This window comes from Octopus sinensis, linkage group LG5 (assembly GCF_006345805.1).
Source record: "Octopus sinensis linkage group LG5, ASM634580v1, whole genome shotgun sequence".
NCBI lineage: Eukaryota > Metazoa > Mollusca > Cephalopoda > Octopoda > Octopodidae > Octopus > Octopus sinensis.
The window spans coordinates 118,411,416-118,430,021 of NC_043001.1; the positions used below are offsets into that span (position 1 = coordinate 118,411,416).

General features: G+C 32.8%; 1 protein-coding gene across 2 annotated transcripts in view; it reads left to right on the forward strand.

The window, feature by feature from the left end:
• The window catches only part of LOC115211637 (bifunctional heparan sulfate N-deacetylase/N-sulfotransferase), a 121,156-nt gene that overhangs the window by 26,923 nt on the left and 75,627 nt on the right, over positions 1–18,606 (forward strand). For both annotated transcript variants that reach the window (XM_029780263.2, XM_029780262.2), the window contains exon 3: positions 10,653–10,779. In XM_029780263.2, the coding sequence (XP_029636123.1) occupies positions 10,653–10,779 (127 nt within the window). The remainder of the gene's footprint in view (positions 1–10,652; positions 10,780–18,606) is intronic.

Consider the following 18,606-nt stretch of genomic DNA (forward strand, 5'->3'; position numbering starts at 1 on the left):
GAGACTATATATATATATATATATATATATATATATATATATATATATATATATATACATACATACATATAAATATATGCATATATATATATACATACATACATATAAATATATGCATATATATATATATATATACATACATATAAATATATGCATATATTATATATATATATATGCATATATATATATATACATACATATAAATATATGCATATATATATATATATATATACATACATATAAATATATGCATATATATATATATATATATATACATACATATAAATATATGCATATATCATCATCATCATCATCGTCGTTTAACGTCCGTTCTTCATGCTAGCATGGGTTGGACGGTTCGTCCGGGGTTCTGGGAAGCCAGAAGGCTGCACCAGGCTCCAGTCTAATTGGCAATGTTTCTACAGCTGGATGCCCTTCCTAACGCCAACCACTCCGTGAGTGTAGTGGGTGCTTTTTACGTGCCACCTGCACAGGTGCCAGGCAGGGCATATATATATATATATATATATATACATATATATAATATATATATATATACATACATATAAATATATGCATATATATATATACATATAAATATATGCATATATATATATACATATAAATATATGCATATATATACATACATATAAATATATGCATATATATATATACATATAAATATATGCATATATATATATATACATACATATAAATATATGCATATATATATATACATACATATAAATATATGCATATATATGTATATACATACATATAAATATATGCATATATATATATACATACATATAAATATATGCATATATATATATACATACATATAAATATATGCATATATATATATACATACATATAAATATATGCATATATATATATACATATAAATATATGCATATATATATACATACATATATATAACAGCTTCTTACATACTACTCTTATGTTAGGGCGTGTCTCACCCTGGGTGGGATGGTCTTATGTAGCACCACATGTCACCATTTAGTACAGTCGTTTATCTTTTGCATCAGATGCAGCATCCTCAGGTCAGCCTTCACCATTTGCCTCAAGTTTCTGTCGGTCTCCTCCTTTCACTGATTCTGTTGACTTGGTGTACTTGGGAATTTCTGTATGCTGCACTTATCTTCCATCTGCATCACTTCCCCATACCAACCCAGCAACCTCACTTGCACGCTGCACCTGATGTTTCTCTAAGCCTATTTCTACTCTCAGATTCATGCACACTAATATTACACATCCATTTGAGCATGCTAGCTTTAATTCTTTCTCATCTTTGCAAGTCTTCTGCATTTACGGTTCATGACTTGCAGCATTGCAATTCTAGTACATGCATCATACATATTCGAGCACTAGTATTACACAATTTACTCTTTACTCTGAGGGAAAAGATCTTTGTTGCCAGCAGTGGTAATAGCTCTCTGAACTTTTTTAAACCTGTTCTTACCCTGGATTCTACACTTTCAGAAGTAATCACGTCCCTTGTTAATTATATTTCTTGGGTAACAAAGTTATCAACCACTTCTAGGGAGCCATCATTCAGGCATTTATGGGAATTTGTTTCTGGTGTGCCCTGGGTATGAATTGCTCCAGTGCATCTGTCACTCTGTTGAAATGCAAAGATCATATGTTGCTGAAAATAGTCACCGTAGTCTAGCATCAAGATAAAATTTATATGGGAATACAGAATAGCAACATCTATATTTTCATAAAGATTTCTATCAACATTGGTAAATTTGATGTTAAAATTTCACTAGTGAGTGAAATAGTTACTTTTTATATACTATTAATTATGCTGGAAAAATTGTTATTGCTAGTTTTTTCTAATTTATTTAATAAATTTCATTGATTAAAAACACATTAGCTTCTTGTTTTTAATTAGATATATAGTAGTGTACTCGTAACCAGGTCATAAATGTGTGTGAAACTGCTCAATTTGGGGATTTTCTTGCGTAACCACCACCAAATGACACTAACTTATCATCACTAAGTTGATTTTTAAAAACTTTTTGTTGTTTCATTAGATATTACAAACTTTTGACTAATTTTTGTGAGAAAACTGTATTTCTACTAGTGCCACTTAATGTATAGCTTATGCTAAGCTTTACCTAAATGTTATGGTTTAATTAGATAGCTAATAAAATCTCTACCAAAGAAAATTATGTTGATGTGTTATGAAGAACGAGCATTACATTTTATCTTTCTCCCTCTGTTTGCGTGTATGTCTCTCTCTCTCTATTGCTTTCTATCTCTGTTAACTTATCAGCCCTAGGCAGTCATTGCTAGCATACATTCAGTTTTAGTATTGAAAATATTTCACTGAGATATACCTTTGAAATTATAATTTTTTACTACATGCACTTTCATTGTGTGCTTTTGTGCATTCACTGAGAAAGAATTCATTGATTCCTTTTTCTGAAATTTTTTATTTGTGTTGATTCAAGTTTTGTAGTCATCTTCAAGTTAGCTTGCCATATTTTTTTCTCTTCAATAGTGCTCTGCTTTCAGAATTTAATATTAAAAATAAAATTCTGAAAGGGTGATATAGGAATAAATATTCCTGAAATATAACAAGAATATTTCTTTGTGCAAAGTTTAGTTAACATTTTAGCATTTAAACTGGCCATGTCCAGCCAAAGTAATCTACTTGTTTTATCTTCAAACTGACCAAACCTGGCTTCTCTTGCACCTACCCTGCAATGTCATTCTAAAAATAAACAATCACATCATTGAAGTCTCAAAGCTATGAGATAATGCACGACTAATTCAAATCAGTGAGAATGTACAAACATTGCATTTGACAGAGAATTCTGAATGCTAAAAGGTTAATGCTTCAATGAAATGGAATCATTCAATTTTTGAGCAATAATAATATATAAAATGACTTAAATGAAATGACACCTAAAAAAGTAAAGCAAGGTAATTATTTCATATTCTTTCTTGAAGTACATAAATGCTATTCATGTAACCAACCACTGAAGTATGAAGTAGGAGTGAACCTGGTTTGTCAGTCAGGTTAACAGAAAGGCTTACAATGACTTGTAAGAATTTCTGTATGTGTAGTCAGTTTCCTTTGTATAACCATTGTGCAATTAGTTGTCTATCTGTTGGATTGGAGGGTCAGCATTATATTTTCTCACAACAAACTTCTGTTTTATCAGGTCTTTTGAAAGACTTGTTAAATTCAAATTTGTGTCCTACATATTTAAATATTAAATAGCCTAAAACCACTATCATCAACTATCCAATATTATTCCTATAATGAAGACAAAATAGATCAATTTGTGAATCTTTATGATACATGAAAATACCTCTATCAAACTTTGTCATTATCCAGGAGCACAAACATTTTGCCGCTCAGCTATTTCATCTCTATTTTTAGAAATGAATATTAAAATGTTTGATAGGAACAATTTTCAGTTTGTCATAATGAATGTTTCTTGCTCTCTGTAAGGAAAATTTGTTTTCTACTATAATGGAACTACTGGACGTTACGAAAACTACTGCTGATTCTAGTAATGTCACTTTTATTGCCATACTTTCTTGCAAGCATGGCTATGTCATTTAAGGCATTTGAATCATGATCACTTGATTCCAGGTTCAACCCTATGTGCAGCACCTTGGGCTAGTGTCTTTACTGTAGCCATGGGTTGACCCAAGCCTTGTAAATAAAATTGACTACATAGAAAAGTGTATGAAAGTTTGTTGTACTCTACCTGTTCTTGAGTGGTAGATCTAATCTGTCACCCAGTTTAATACCACCACTTGGGCTGAATGGGAGATTTTTGTGTATTTAGATTGCCCAGTTACTTTCAAGTGTTGGAAAGGAGGAGTCAGAATCATATTCTGGGTAGAAAATGTATATATTTTAAAACATTTTCTGCTCCTGTTTTTTACGTGTGGTTTTTAAAAGGCGATTTATAAGAAATATCTAATAAGAGTGTTTGCTTGATGTTATAGTGTGATTATTATTATTATTTAAGGTTGTTGTGATATGCGGTGTGATATGTTATATTGTTGATGATGCTAATTATTCTATATATTTTATTGTTTGTATTGTGCTTTATATTGGACAAATGGTTGCCAACTTTTCTCATTTCTGTGGTATATTTATTGCTGTTTCCTCTTTTAGCTTTTGATTTCAGTTGTATGTAGCTTTTTGTGTATTGTGTTTGAGGTTGTCTCTAGTTTTTATGAGGTTGGCTATTCCTGGTATGTTACCTTGTCAGATATGTTTCTTTAGATGCAGCTATAATTACGTTAATAATATAATAATTATATTTTTAGATGCATCTATAATTATTATTAATTATCTGTGTTGATGAAACTTAATTCTGTTTGCTAGTGGGATGAGTTCCATTGTATTTTTTCATATTTATTTATTTTGACAGATTTCAAAAGTGTTTTTGTTTTGTTCCTTGATATAGTGTTGATAATTGCTAGATGTTGTGAGGTAAGTTTAAGAATTGTTTGCCAGGTGGTTGTGATGGCTGGGTATGTTGATCAAAAGGTGATGCCTGGGGAAAACTTGCTGTAACTTGCTTGGTACTGAATGTGGGTGCGACAGTGTGGATTGTTTAGGGCCTAAAGGGGGTTTGATTGTGTAGGAGGTTAATTGAAGTGTCTCCTAATGATGATATTAGTATAGTTAGTTATGATGTGTGTGTGTGTGTGTGTGTGTGTGTTTATTGGCCTTAATCTTACAAGTTTTATCTTGAAAGCTTGCCTTTCTAGTATAGGGTTGTTTCCTATCAACTTAGAAATGCCATTTGTGATTCGACCACACCCTGCTGTAAAAAGTTCTGTCTTTCTACATTTGGTTATAATTAGAAATGGTAACTGTTCTAATTGTAAGAATATTTCCCTAATTTTTATTATGTGAATGTTGTGATAATAATTTTTTTAGTTTCATAAATGTATCAAGGCTACTAGTTTTTTATGCCAGAGTTCAGACAATGTTTTGTGCCCTTGTTTACAAAGTGTATTTTTGTGTGAAGTATTTCTTTCTAAATCTGTTTCATGTAAACCTGCAATGCTTGGAAAGGATAAAACAATGGTACTTCTTGTTCTTATCATTGTTGTTACTATCACTGTTAGCCTTTCACTGGATCATTTGTTGTAAATGTTAGACTGTTCTTTTCAAAGGCGTGGATTGTGTTTTGAGAGAGAAGTTCCTTTGTGAGCTCATTATTTATGGGAATATTGTGAAGACTTTGAAAGACACCTTTATAGGGTGTTTAGAGCTTCATGCAAATTCATAGCCACTTTCATTTTATGATAGCATCTGTATATGTGAGAAATATTTCTTCTGTCAAATACTGTTTAACTAGCCTTTTAGCTATGTTACCACTGTTAGACTTCTCTGGTACATTATATTCAATATGGATTTATCCCATAGATTTACTAATCTTTTAAGATAGTAGCTAAGTATTTTAAGATTTGATTGCAGTTTCTTGCAGATCAAATAAATGCATAGAGGCTTTTTCGTAGTGATGGCTATTTAGTATATACATGATATACATTGAGATGGCACTGCTGGACAAATGTGTTGTAGTGACTAGGGAAAGTTCTAGAGGCAGAAGAAAATATAGAAAGAAGTGCTGAGATTAGATCTGTTGATGTTGTTCGTAAAATGGAATGAGAAGGATCGAGAAGAATAGTGATAGGCCCCACTTATCTTTTGCTAGTACAGAAAAATGGTTGCTAAAATGATAATGTCTTTTACACATACACCTGTCTAATGGAGAAACAAAAAATGTTTCTATCATTTGAGAACTGCAGATATTTGCTTAGGTATCCTTTGATGTTATGGTATGGATTCAATGATGCAAGTTACCTATACACTGTTCACATGCGTGGCTGAATGGTTAAGAGGTTCACTTCACAGTGACAAAGTCCAAGGTTTGGTTTCACTGTCAGGCATCTCAAGTGTCTTTTACAATAGAGTCTGGTCAACTCAAACTTTATGAGTTTAATTATGGAAAAGATGGAAATTACATGGAAGCTCAGTGGATAGATTGTATTTGTATTTTAAAGGTCTATTTTTATCTCTCATTGTATCATGCTAATTTAGTATTAAAATTACTTCAAGAATACACACATCTATGGAATACTCAACCGTCTACATGTTGATTCAATGAATAGGTAGTTCAGTTGACTGAACAACTGTTTATTCATGGTTGAAATCAGTTTCAATGAGATCCATTTCTCATGCAAGCACAGAAATCTTTGTGTAGTACATAAAAATTTTCTGTTTTGGACTAGAATTTTATATTCAGAAGTTAGTTGCACTTTTGAAAGAATATGGTAGTTTGTAATGTTTGGATATTAAGTCATTGGTACTTAGCCCTTGAAGTAGGTACTCGGTGTAATGACTACTTCAGGCCAACAGATTATAATCAGGCAATCAAATAGAGATGGTTGGTGTGTATACATACAGCTTTGCAGTATCAGTTTTATACTTTCTTGGGGTAATCTTTTGCATCCACTTTTGTGTGTGTGTGATAAATAGAATTTAAATGTAAAGGATATGACATAATTACTTATCTCACAGTAAAAAGAACAGGTCTTCCAATAAAAGTTGAACCTTCTTCTATTACAAGCAATCACATTACAGAATAGACCAGTTTTTTCTGTAACAGTGGTAACATAGCTAAAAGGCTAGTTAAACGTGTGTGTGTGTGTGTGTGCTTGTGTGAGTGAAAGCATCTTTATCTTCAGAGTGCTACAGGTAACATTTAATTCTGTACATATCCTCAAGGCTTGTCTGATAACCCAGCAGTATGAAAACAAGACCTGTCAAAAGAACAGATGAAGTCAGAAAAATGCTTAGGATGTTGAATGAGTGGGTTGTAAGACTACTTTGAGATATTACAGAGAGTGACCATACCTGTTCACCAATTAAAAGTCTATGTGGAGATTCTTAGGTGGTGAGCTTGTCTCTTTGGTAGAACAGATTTGTAAACAGTGAGCAGATATTGTTGTCATTTGTGAAGTAAATCTTTCTGTAGCTCATCCCCTTGCAACTGCAGTTCTGTGTCAAATGAAGCCCAGGGATAGGGTGCATGGTTGTTATATCCTTATGGGTAAATAAATACACTGCAACAGTGTAATAACAGTATGATCAGAACAAACAGCAGTAACCCTATGGGACGTAACAACATTCTTTTAACAACTAACAACCCAACATGCTAACTCAAACTGTAAACTTTGAACTATCAACACATGAACTGTGGAACTAGCATGAACTACCCCACTTAGTCAAACTGCTACTATTTATATGAAGTGATCCAGTTCATTCTTACTAGGGGGGGGGGGCATTGTATATATATCTCTTATTATAAAAGGCAGATTTTATCTGCCTCCCTTTGTCAGTTATAGAAATCTACAATATAGGATTTCTTCAATTACAATTTACCTAGCATTTTTAAGAGTAGAATGCATTGGGTCGTGCCAGGTCCACTTTTTAAAATTTCAACCCCAATTAAGCAAAATTTAGAGAAAACTCACATTGTGGTGTATGAGTCAAATGCTTCTCTTAGTGTGGGATACAGCACACGCAAACACACACACACAGTGTGCAACGAATAAAATTAAAGTAATTCACTTTCTGTACTGAGTGATTCTTTCACTCTGCCTCCCACTTCCTCTTTACACACATAGACACGCAAATATATAAATAAAATTGTAAGCTAACGTGCGTGTGTGAGTGTGTGTGTGTGCGTGTGTGTGTGTGTGAGGGTGCGTGTGTGTGTGTGCGTGAGTGTATGACAGGAAAGTTTTTTACGACGAATATAAGACCTATATCCAAGTAGCAGAAAGATCGACCAAAAGTGTATATAGATATTTAATTGTATTTATGTATTCATCTATACACAGATGTATGTATAATGTGTGTGTATATATTTCCATAGAGGTAACCTTTCACTCCATACAAAGTTTTTTAGGACGAATATAAGATCTAAAGTATATACAAGTAGCAGAAAGATCGCCCAAAAGTGTATATAGATATTTAAATGTATTTATATATTCATCTATACACAGGTGTATGTATAATGTGTGTATATATTTCTATAGACGTAACCATTCACTCCGCACAAAGTTTTTTAGGACGAAAATAAGATCTAAAGTTATCTCTAAGTAGCACAAAGATCGCCCAAAAGTGTATATAGATATATAAATGTATTTATATATTCATCTATGCACAGATGTATGTATAATGTGTGTGTATATATTTCCATAGAGGTAACCATTCACTCCATATAAAGTTTTTTTGGACGAAAATAAGATCTAAAGTTATCTCTAAGAAACAGAAAGATCGCCCAAAAGTGTATATAGATATTTAAATGTATTTATATATTCATCTATACACACATGTATGTATAATGTGCGTGTATATATTTCCCTAGAGGTAACCATTCAATCCATACAAAGTTTTTTAGGACGAAAATATTTATATATAAAAGAAAGGTTGTGTGTCTGTCTACTCCGATTTAGATTCCTAACTACTCCCACATTTTGCGATGCAGTTTAACCAAAACCGGGTATCTTATAGTCGTAATTCATATCGAGCCCTTCTGGGTATTAGCGCGCGTCTATGATGAGTCTATGATTTTACAAATAATTTACCATCATTTTATTCCATTTTAATGCATATTTTTTTAATAAAGGGAAGTAACTCTCAAACTTCACACCAATATGCGTGCTCATATGCGACGTAATATCACATCAGCAGCATTTCCTCACACCCTCCTTGCACTTGGGGAAGGCAAAATACCAGGGGATGAAAATGGTAATATTGCCATCGATTCCATTTGTACCATTGTTAAGACGCCTTCTGATCTCAGAGATGCAGTGTTCCCAGATCTACAAGCTAATTATCAGAATATGGATTGGATTGGCAAAAAGGCTATACTGGCCCCGAGGAATAAAACTGTTCACCATATTAATGAGGAAATGCTAAAACTCATTCCTGGGGAAGTCTATGTATATCAGTCTATCGATACAACTCCTGACCCAGAGGACGTCATCAACTATCCAATAGAGGTACTCAATTCCTTTGAGCACCCCGGACTACCACCACACTTTCTCAAACTTAAAGTTGGTGCCCCTATAATGCTCATCAGAAATTTGGTTCCCCCAAAACAATGCAATGGCACACATTTGATCGTTAAGTCCTTATCTCCCACCGTAAACTTATATCAATATTTGCCTGAATAATCATCATAATTCAGTGCAATCATTAACAGTACTTTCAAGCAATTCAGCCCCGAGCAATGCCGGGCAATTCTGCTAGTATATATATATATATGTATTGTTATTTGTACTCTTTTCACTCTTGTACTCACAACCTGCTTATTTCAGTTTCAAGATCTTTGTGTTTTGGCAGTTTCTCAACCTCTTTTAGAACACTGAAAGGGTTAAGATTATCAAAGTTATTATTGCCTTCTAAAATGAAATTTGGCTTTTTCATTCAACCACAGTAGTGATTGAATATATTCTTAAGTCCACCATTTTGTCAATCCCAGCAACTTCCAAGCTTCACCACTAATTCAGTTCTCAACTAAATTGCAAACTGTTAATAGTTTTCAAGAGGACACCTCCTCAGCTACACTTTCGCATAAATAGTTTGAGATTTGGTTCAGTAGAGAAAAAGTTACATCAAAATATCTCTGACTTCAATTGGGGGCAGTAAGGCAGATATTCGTCTTCAATTAACATAAATCTTTTAATTTTAGATTAAAAGCATCCTTCTCTTAGGCTTAAATGATAGAAAAATGCCTGAGGAATTCAGAATCGTTAGTCGCATAGAACAAAAATTAGTAGAAAAACAGTTATGAGGTAGAATGTTACAAAATTTAATGTCAGTAAGTGAGGAAGTAAGGGAGTAATGCTTAAGCAATAAGAATAAAGAATATATTTCTAAAATGAATGTTTACATTGTAAGGCGGTGAGCTGGCAGAAATGTCAACGCGCCGGATGAAATGCTTACGGGTATTTCGTCTGCCATTACGTTCTGAGTTCAAATTCTGCCAAGGTTGACTTTGTCTTTCATCCTTTCGGGGTCGATAAATTAAGTACCAGTTACGCACTGGAGTCGATGTAATCGACTTAATCCGTTTGTCTGTCCTTGTTTGTCCCTTCTGTGTTTAGTCCCTTGTGGGTAGTAAAGAAATAGGTATTTTGTCTGTCTTTACGTTTTGAGTTCAAATTTTGCCAAGGTTGACTTTGATGTACAGATTATTTGATTAATTTTTTTTAACTTTCAAACTTAGCTGAACAGTTTTGTACAGTAAATTTAAAAGATGGGAACTGTAAAGAGTGATAAATTAGAAGAACTGGCATTCTTTACTGCAATATTTTAAGTAAAAAGTTTCTTATTCTTTACTTTACTAGAAGCAATAGCTTGTCCTATACTTTTACAGGTGTAATAACTTGTCCTGTACTTTTCCAGGTTTATAATCTTAAGAATATTACTTTTCATGCTCGCATTTTCCCATGTAATCCAACAGCTCCTTTGCACATAAAATGTGCCCAAGTTTAAGGTTAGAACAAAAAAAAGAAAGAATTCTTGTTTCCCATTTTATCATTTATTTATTTATTTATCTTCATTTCAGGCCCTGCTTGCAGCTCAGAACCGGTTGCGGAGTCATATCAAGGGTTTCTATTTTAATTTGGGATTTTCTGGAAAATATTATCAAAAAGGTACACCAGAAGAGAACTTGGGTGATCGTCTCTTAGTAGGTTGGTTTTATCTTTCTTTTATATCATTTCTAACTCAAACCCACCAATTCTTAATTATATTATATATTACTAATGATTATAAATTAATCTTATATTGATTTTTTTCTTTTTTTTTTTAAATTCATGACTTTTGTATGAATATTTAGTTTCTTAAAATTGTCTTTAACAGAATTTCTTGAAAAAGTTGTTGCTACTATTAGATGTTTATATCAAACTTAGATATATTCTGATATCTTTTTTCTTAGGATATTTAAACATTTTATAGCAAATAGTATTTTCTTTTTTATTTTATAGCAAATACTGTGTACAAACTTTTAATTAGCAGTAACAATTATATAAAATTAGTAAATTATGTAAAATAATGGTGAGTGGGGATTTTAAATCTTTTTTATTTTTTATTTTTTGAATGATTTAAATAGCACTATCAAGAGTAAGGTTAATCTTAATAATATTTTCCCTATAAATGCAGTTCTACAATAAGAAGTGGACTTAAGTATCAAATGAGATCATCAACACTGACAAATAGAAGAAAAAAAAAATAATTATGTCTTTAACTTCTACAGCAATCTTCAATGCTACAGAAGGATTGCATTTCTAAATGGTTTGCCATAATAGGATAATTCAGAATACAAAGCCTATCTTTCTGTTGGTCCCCATGTTAGACATTGCAATATGTTTTGGCACAATATTTTCTGGATTCTTCTCCCTACCATCCAAAACAATGCAACCACTTTTATAACCATAACTAGAAGTTCTGTAATGTTGAAGATCCCTGTATGTGTAATATACTTTCTAAAGTGAGTTTCAGCCACTGCTTACAGACGTTATCAGTGTATATAAGCTCTAACACTATATTCTACCTCTAGTAACTGTCCTCTTCTGGTGGCTAAGTCTACCTTGTTATGTTTGTAAACAAAGAAAGCAGGCACTGCTCACAGTTGTAGGTAGTTAATGGATGTTTTAGCTTGCAATTCGGAATAGTAATCCTTGAATGCACCTCTTCTAGTGTAGAGGTATATACATGTAGCATTGTTACTCAAGAAACGAATCTCTCCCTCCTCCAAGAGCTGTTATATTCAGCAAAGAAAACTTGGTAATATATGAGGGGGGTGCTGTAAAGTTCCTGGCCTTGGGTAAAGGAAAATACCGGAGGATCAGTTAATTATGATTTTATTTAAGATATTCCCATCTCAGATGCAGTGGTCTTTCAGTCTTTTTAGCCCTGTAAATGAACTTGGAAGTTTCGGCCACCAACCAGGCCTTTCATGATACCCTTAAAGCAAGGAACTTTTCAGCACCCCCTTGTATTACACTCCCTTAGTATTACACATTTCTTTCAGTAACACATAATCTTAAAAGAATTCTTTTTAAAATATAGTCATATTTTTTAAAATATAGTTACGATATTTGTGAGAAACCAAAGAAAGTTCTTGCCATGTTGATGGTTTTACATTTTAATCACTTCCTAGTTCCAACTGAAAATCCCTTTCTTGAGATGTATTGATAATTTTAGCTTGGCTTTTAGTAGCAAGTGAAGTAGTGTGCTTTAATCCATGACCACAACACAAATGTTGCAAGGTGGGAAATCTTAATCCCATGTATCCTTAATTTATTATTAGTGAACTAAAAAAAACAAAAAAACCCTGTTATATAGTCTCTCAGCCCACTCGTTTCATTATAAGTTTTCATTTAGCTCTATGTTCTTCTGTTACTAATTCTTCTTAGGTTGACAGAAATAGAAATAGATCTAGTCAGGTTTAGAAGTGGTGTTTGTTCTATATTTGATCAGACCGTTTTCTGCTATAAATCTACTAACTAATCTATTTATTTGAAACGAAAAACAACAAAGTGGCTTTGCATGCAATGTTAGATATTTCCTCTTCTTTCTGTCATATCAAAATACCTAATTGTTTTAATTTTACTTTAGTGACTCTTGCTGATGGATATATTTGTTATAGTTTAGAGCTTCAATCAAAAATATTCCAGCCTTGACCACCTTGTCTTTTTTGTTATACTTCATAGACCCTTGCTGATGCTTATGCTTAAATAAAGGTTAATTCTTTAGCATTCAGATTTCTCTGTCAAATGTAAAGCTTATTTATTCGTATTGTTTTTTTATTAATCATGCATTATCTTCTAGCTTCAAGTTTTTAGTGAGGTGATCGTGTATATCTAAAGTGTCATTGTAGGGTATTTGTAAGAGGCCAGATCAGGCCAATTTGAACATAAAACAAATAGAATATTTTGGCCAGATATGGCTGGTTTAAATGCTAAAGCAGTAGTTCCCAACTTTTTCATAGTGGTTCCCAACAGTCATTCCCAACCCTTTTATTTAAATGAGTTTTCCCATGGACCCCGTTTAATATGTTTATCCTTGTGTGTGTGTGTGTGTATATATATATATATATATATATATATATATATATATATATATACATACATACATATATATATATATACATACATACATATATGAAACTTTGAATTTAGTTCACAGACCCCCAGTACTACCTTTGTGGGCCACCAGGGGTCTGCAAAACCCAGGTTGGGAACCACTGTGCTAAATATAGGGAAAAAAAACAACTTAAGATGTTAATACACACACACACACACTCTCTCTCTCTCTCTCTCTCTCTCTTTCTCTCCTTTAAGTACACAGACACACTGATAAACAATTTAGTATACATAATGTTAGGTTGCAACCTGAAAATTAATTGAAAACCTGTACCCTATTAAACCTCTTGTTGTTGGTGTGTTTAGCTTTAGGTCTGCCTCAAATTAAGCAAACTTACAATCAGTACATTGTTTCAACCAAGATTCTCCATTCCTTTTCTTTTTAATTCAAACCTAGTGTATCTGTGACAATATTCCTCTTTTAATCCACTTGTGCTTTTATGGCAGTTATTTCAGATTAATCTCTTGATATCCAAAATGTATAAAGTACTGCCAGCTGCCCTCTCCTATGCTTAAAGAACACTTGCCTTCTATTTTCTTTCTTTTTTATTGGCCACCAAGTCTCTCATGATAGTGTCTCACCACCATATTTTTCCTCCCTTATTAGCTGTCCTATTTAGTGTCCCCCGTAGACATTAAAAGAAGGGGCATTGGTGGTGATTAGGATAAAGAAAATGGTCTTTTTGAGATTTTATGTATTTAAGATAGTGTTATTAAAACACTTGGATATTAAAGTGATTGCACTTAACTGAAAAACTGTTAAATGATGCAGGAACATCAATTGATTGCTCTTTATCTAAGATAAACATAGTAGTGAATCTAAATTTGATAGCATATTATATAATTTCAAAAGTAAGCAGTTATTCATCTAATACCTTTGTTCACATGTATTTAATCATATAAGCTTGCATCTTATTAGAGTAATACTTTTTAATATGTATGCAATGAAATTATCTTTGAGATTACGATAGATTTTAATTCTGTGTAAGACCTTTGTAGAAATGGTTCAGAATGTTTGTTTGGCAGACTTTCTGTATCAGAAATGTAAATCAATTTAAGAAATGGTATATCTGAAACACAAGTGTATAATGATTTTTTGACATTGGACCGTAAATTTGTAGAGGCTCAGTAGTTGATTGATCAACACTGATGTATGATTGGCAGGATGAAAGGCTAATCAACCCAGGCAAGATTTGAACTTAATAAAGTAGAAGGTTAGAATTAAATTGTTTGTTAGACATTGTCAAATTCTTCTGTGACTGCCACTTCACATCATCTTATTCAATATAACAAATGGCTAAATATCAATAATATATTTCTTTACTACCCACAAGGGGCTAAACATAGAGGGGACAGACAAAGGGATTAAGTCGATTGCATCGACCCCAGTGCGAAACTGGTACTTTACAAGTTAATACATTGTGTGGAATTTGATTGACAAGAACTGTGCAGAATCTGTTCATGTATCTTTGTGTGTTTGCCTATTTTGTGTACTGTTTTGTCACATTGACTTACTGGTTTGAGAAACAGAGATCAATAAAAATAAGAACCAACCTGAAATGACAAATGAATTAGCAGAATTATTATTGTATCAGTGAATATACCTCATGGTATTTGTTCTATTTGAAATCCCAATGGAGCCAACTTCAACGTATTCACTTAGATTTGATTAAATAAAATACCAGACAAGTACTGTGATCGATGTTATCAACTAATCCATCCCCTAAATTTCAAACAATTATTATTATTTCAGTAGGAAGTAGATTGTTCTGTCTTCAACTTGTGCTGTAAAAGACCTCGGTAATATAGTGGTCAGAGAGCCTGTTTTTAGCCCCATTTGAAAGTATAGTAGATTGGTTTAGTCTCTAAATCTTCAACAATCCACGTAAAAACACTCTTGTTAGAAGAGCCTGTATTTACAGAGTGGCAATAAAATGTCTACTATTAAAGAGCTTTGATTCAGTGCTATATTTATTATGATTACACATTGGAGAGAAGACAGAGGGTAACTTAACGGAAGGGATAAATTAGCAGTAAATGTGGAAGTGGCAATGGCGGTTAGTTGTTTGGATAGGAATTTAAAAATATAAGAAATTGTGTTAATATGATTTTAAGTCTGAACCACATTTGTTTGAAGTTAACTCTATTTCTGTTTTAATCATGTTGATGGGTTTAGCCTTGGTTTTTACAATATAACGAGTTAGAAATTATTAATTTACAACTTGTAGGAATAAAACAGAGCTACCAAAAAAAAAAAAAAGGAAGGAAGAAAAAATTCACATTCTTTGTGCTTGCGCTCAGGGCATTATTTTATGAAGTAAATAGATAAGACACAAACATATATAAAAATAAGAATTCTATGTGTATTTATTGTAAAATTCCATTCTTTTATTTTTCCCTTCTCCCTTTTGTTCTGCTTGTTTTCTCTCTTGCCTGTGGGATTTTATTATGAACTCTCCAGAGAAATAAATTAATATCCATGGGTGGGGAAATGAATTATTTTGGAATTGTGAATAGATATCATTTGAGTTATGAGTTACATCTAACAGTGGGAGAGAGAAAGAGAGTGCAGTAGTAGCTGGCTATTCATAGTGCTCATCTGTTAGTCATGACTGCTGTAGGTTATGAGTTCAAACTCTACTTTTAGCATTGAAATGTTCTTCTAGATAAAGTATCAGTAACGGTTATGCTACTTGTCATCATTTGATGCTTTTGTTCTCTTTCTGTGTGTCTCTCTCTGATCCTATCATTGTCCTTTGTTGTCATTTTTGGCAGGTTACTTTTGGGCTGTACATCACACATATACTTTAAAGAAAATAAAAACATAAATTTCCGAATTATTCCTCTTAGGAAGGATATTCAGTTATAGAAACTAAAAATGAAGTCCTAAAATTGAAACGAGATGCGGATCCTCTGACTTATGTAGGTCAGCAATATCCTTGAATATGTGCTGATTCCAGCCATGGCAATCTGTCCAACCCAAGCAAACAGAATGTGGATGTAAAATGATGATGATGATGATGATAATATATATCACTATTTAGTTTGATAGTTCTTAAAGTGTGCTTAGCTGTCACTTGCCAGCAAGTTTGATCTAATAGCTTGTGACACACTTTTGATAATTGTTTTAGGTACCTATGTAGTTGTGGACTGTCATAAACACCTTCTTGGTCCTCCAACCCATAACCAAGCAGAAGATCAAGGATGTGATAGCTGGAGGAGGAGAGAGAGAGCTCTAAATGAGTACCAGCACTAAGCTGATACTCGTAACTGAGTTGACTGGAGCAACATGAAATGAGATTTGTTGGTTGCTCAAGGACATAACATGCTTACCCAACCCAGGAAGTCAGCCTATGGCTTCATGATTGTGGGCCCAACACCCTAACTTCTAGGCCACTTACCTTCACTCTGAAAGTGTAATATTAAGTCCTAAGTTATGTGTAACTTACAGAGATCATAAGCATTAGAGAGAAAGAAAATAATTTTAAATATTTTTAATATTCAAAGCAAAGACTGTTCTTAAATGTATGTTCCATTTTTTTCTCTTTTTAATAATTTATTTTGAATAAAGTTGAATAAAGTCATTATATGAGGCCTCTTGAAAGCTATTGGAAGATTGTGACAAAAAGCATGCATAGCCATGACACAATGTATCGATTTTACTTTGCCAGTCTTTTGAAGACATCGTTATAAATTTGATGTTTTTGTTCACAAAGTGGTAGTGATCATACAGTGCTTTATTGTTAAATGAGGACAGGAAGAACCTTGTCATTATTCAGAGTTAACTGGCGCAGAATATGGTCTTGTGAACACCATCTGAAGCATTAATAATGTACATTAAAGGGGAACGGAAACGGGAACATTTTAAATGGATTTATCATAACATACACTATGAACATAACACCTGCTGTTTGAAAGATAAAAGATAAATGTGGTTCTAACATATGCATATTAACCATTTCAACAGCATGCCCAAATATACTTAGTTCTGAGTTATGGTTGGTTTCAGCAGTTTTGATGAATAATAGATTATTTAAGTAGTATAGATGTTAATCAGTGTTGCTGTGTTTAGGAAATTCTCATAATAATGCATCAAACACAGCATGATTTTTATCAGGCTTAGGTCACTCCACATATTCTCTGTAATTGTTTCTAGAAGGCACAATACTCATGTAGATCGTATCAATCTAATATTATTACAGGAAACAAGAGAACAAAACAAATAAAATAAAAAAAAAAAAAACAAATCTAGAACATTGATAACTTGTTAGACTTTTGCATATTTGTTTCTTAGATTTCTGGAGAAATTATTCTGTTTTGGTGATTTATGTATAATGTTCTCTTCCACTTCTGTTCTTTGATAATAACTTTGAACAAAAGGATATTTGAAAATAAAGCCTAGTTAAAATAAACAGATTTAGGAAACTGGAATCTCTATCATGTATTTTAGGCCAGTTTTTTTTCGAGAAGAATGGAATATGGATTAAGATTGATCTGCAGCATTTTAGTTCTTTTAATTCTTCCCTGGGTAGTCATCCATTCACATTGCCTGAAGGTTGCAATTCTGTAAGAAAGGGATAAAATTGATTGGACAACCATGGGGGATATAAAATAGTCAGTCTTGGTGGGTTTGAACCCAGTATGTAGAGAGAAGAAACTACATACTGCTTGGTATGCCATGCAGTGATTTATTTTTGACAATACATCACCTTCTAGATTAGGAAAATATTTTATCCTTTCTGAATCATGAAATCTCACAGGACTGATGCTTATCTCTGGTCTCCATAACATTATGCCAATGAAACCTAATGTCTAAAATATATTGCTTTTGACATCAGAAGAACTGACTTCAATACTGCAGTCAACATGTATCCAGTCCACACTGAATACCACCTACTGTACTTAGTAAAGGCTAACATGGCCAATGAAGGAATGGTTATGTGATTGCTTGACTTGGTAGAAAAAGCAGTCAAATAACTCTTGAACTGTACACAGCTATTTTTAAATAAGGTTATGAAAAATACAGATAATATTATCCCTGGCATCTAAAAAAATGTAGTCATCAAGATGAGAGCATCTTTTGATCATAAGTCTGCATGATCAAGGTTGACCTGGGGCTAAGCCACAATGTAGTGTTAAGCAGATTTCTCGATTTGGAGGAAAGTGTTTTGCTCCTAGACACAATTAGCCTAAGCTAACAAGAAGATCTCTCTGCAATTGCTCAACTTGCAAGAAATAGCTGCAAAGTCTCCTTAAAACCACACCCTACTATCTTTCAAAAGAAAAAAAAAAGCAAGGTTACATAAAAAAAAATGGCCACAGTCAAAATGAAATGAGTAAAAGAATAAAAGAATAAGATATACTGGGGTCATC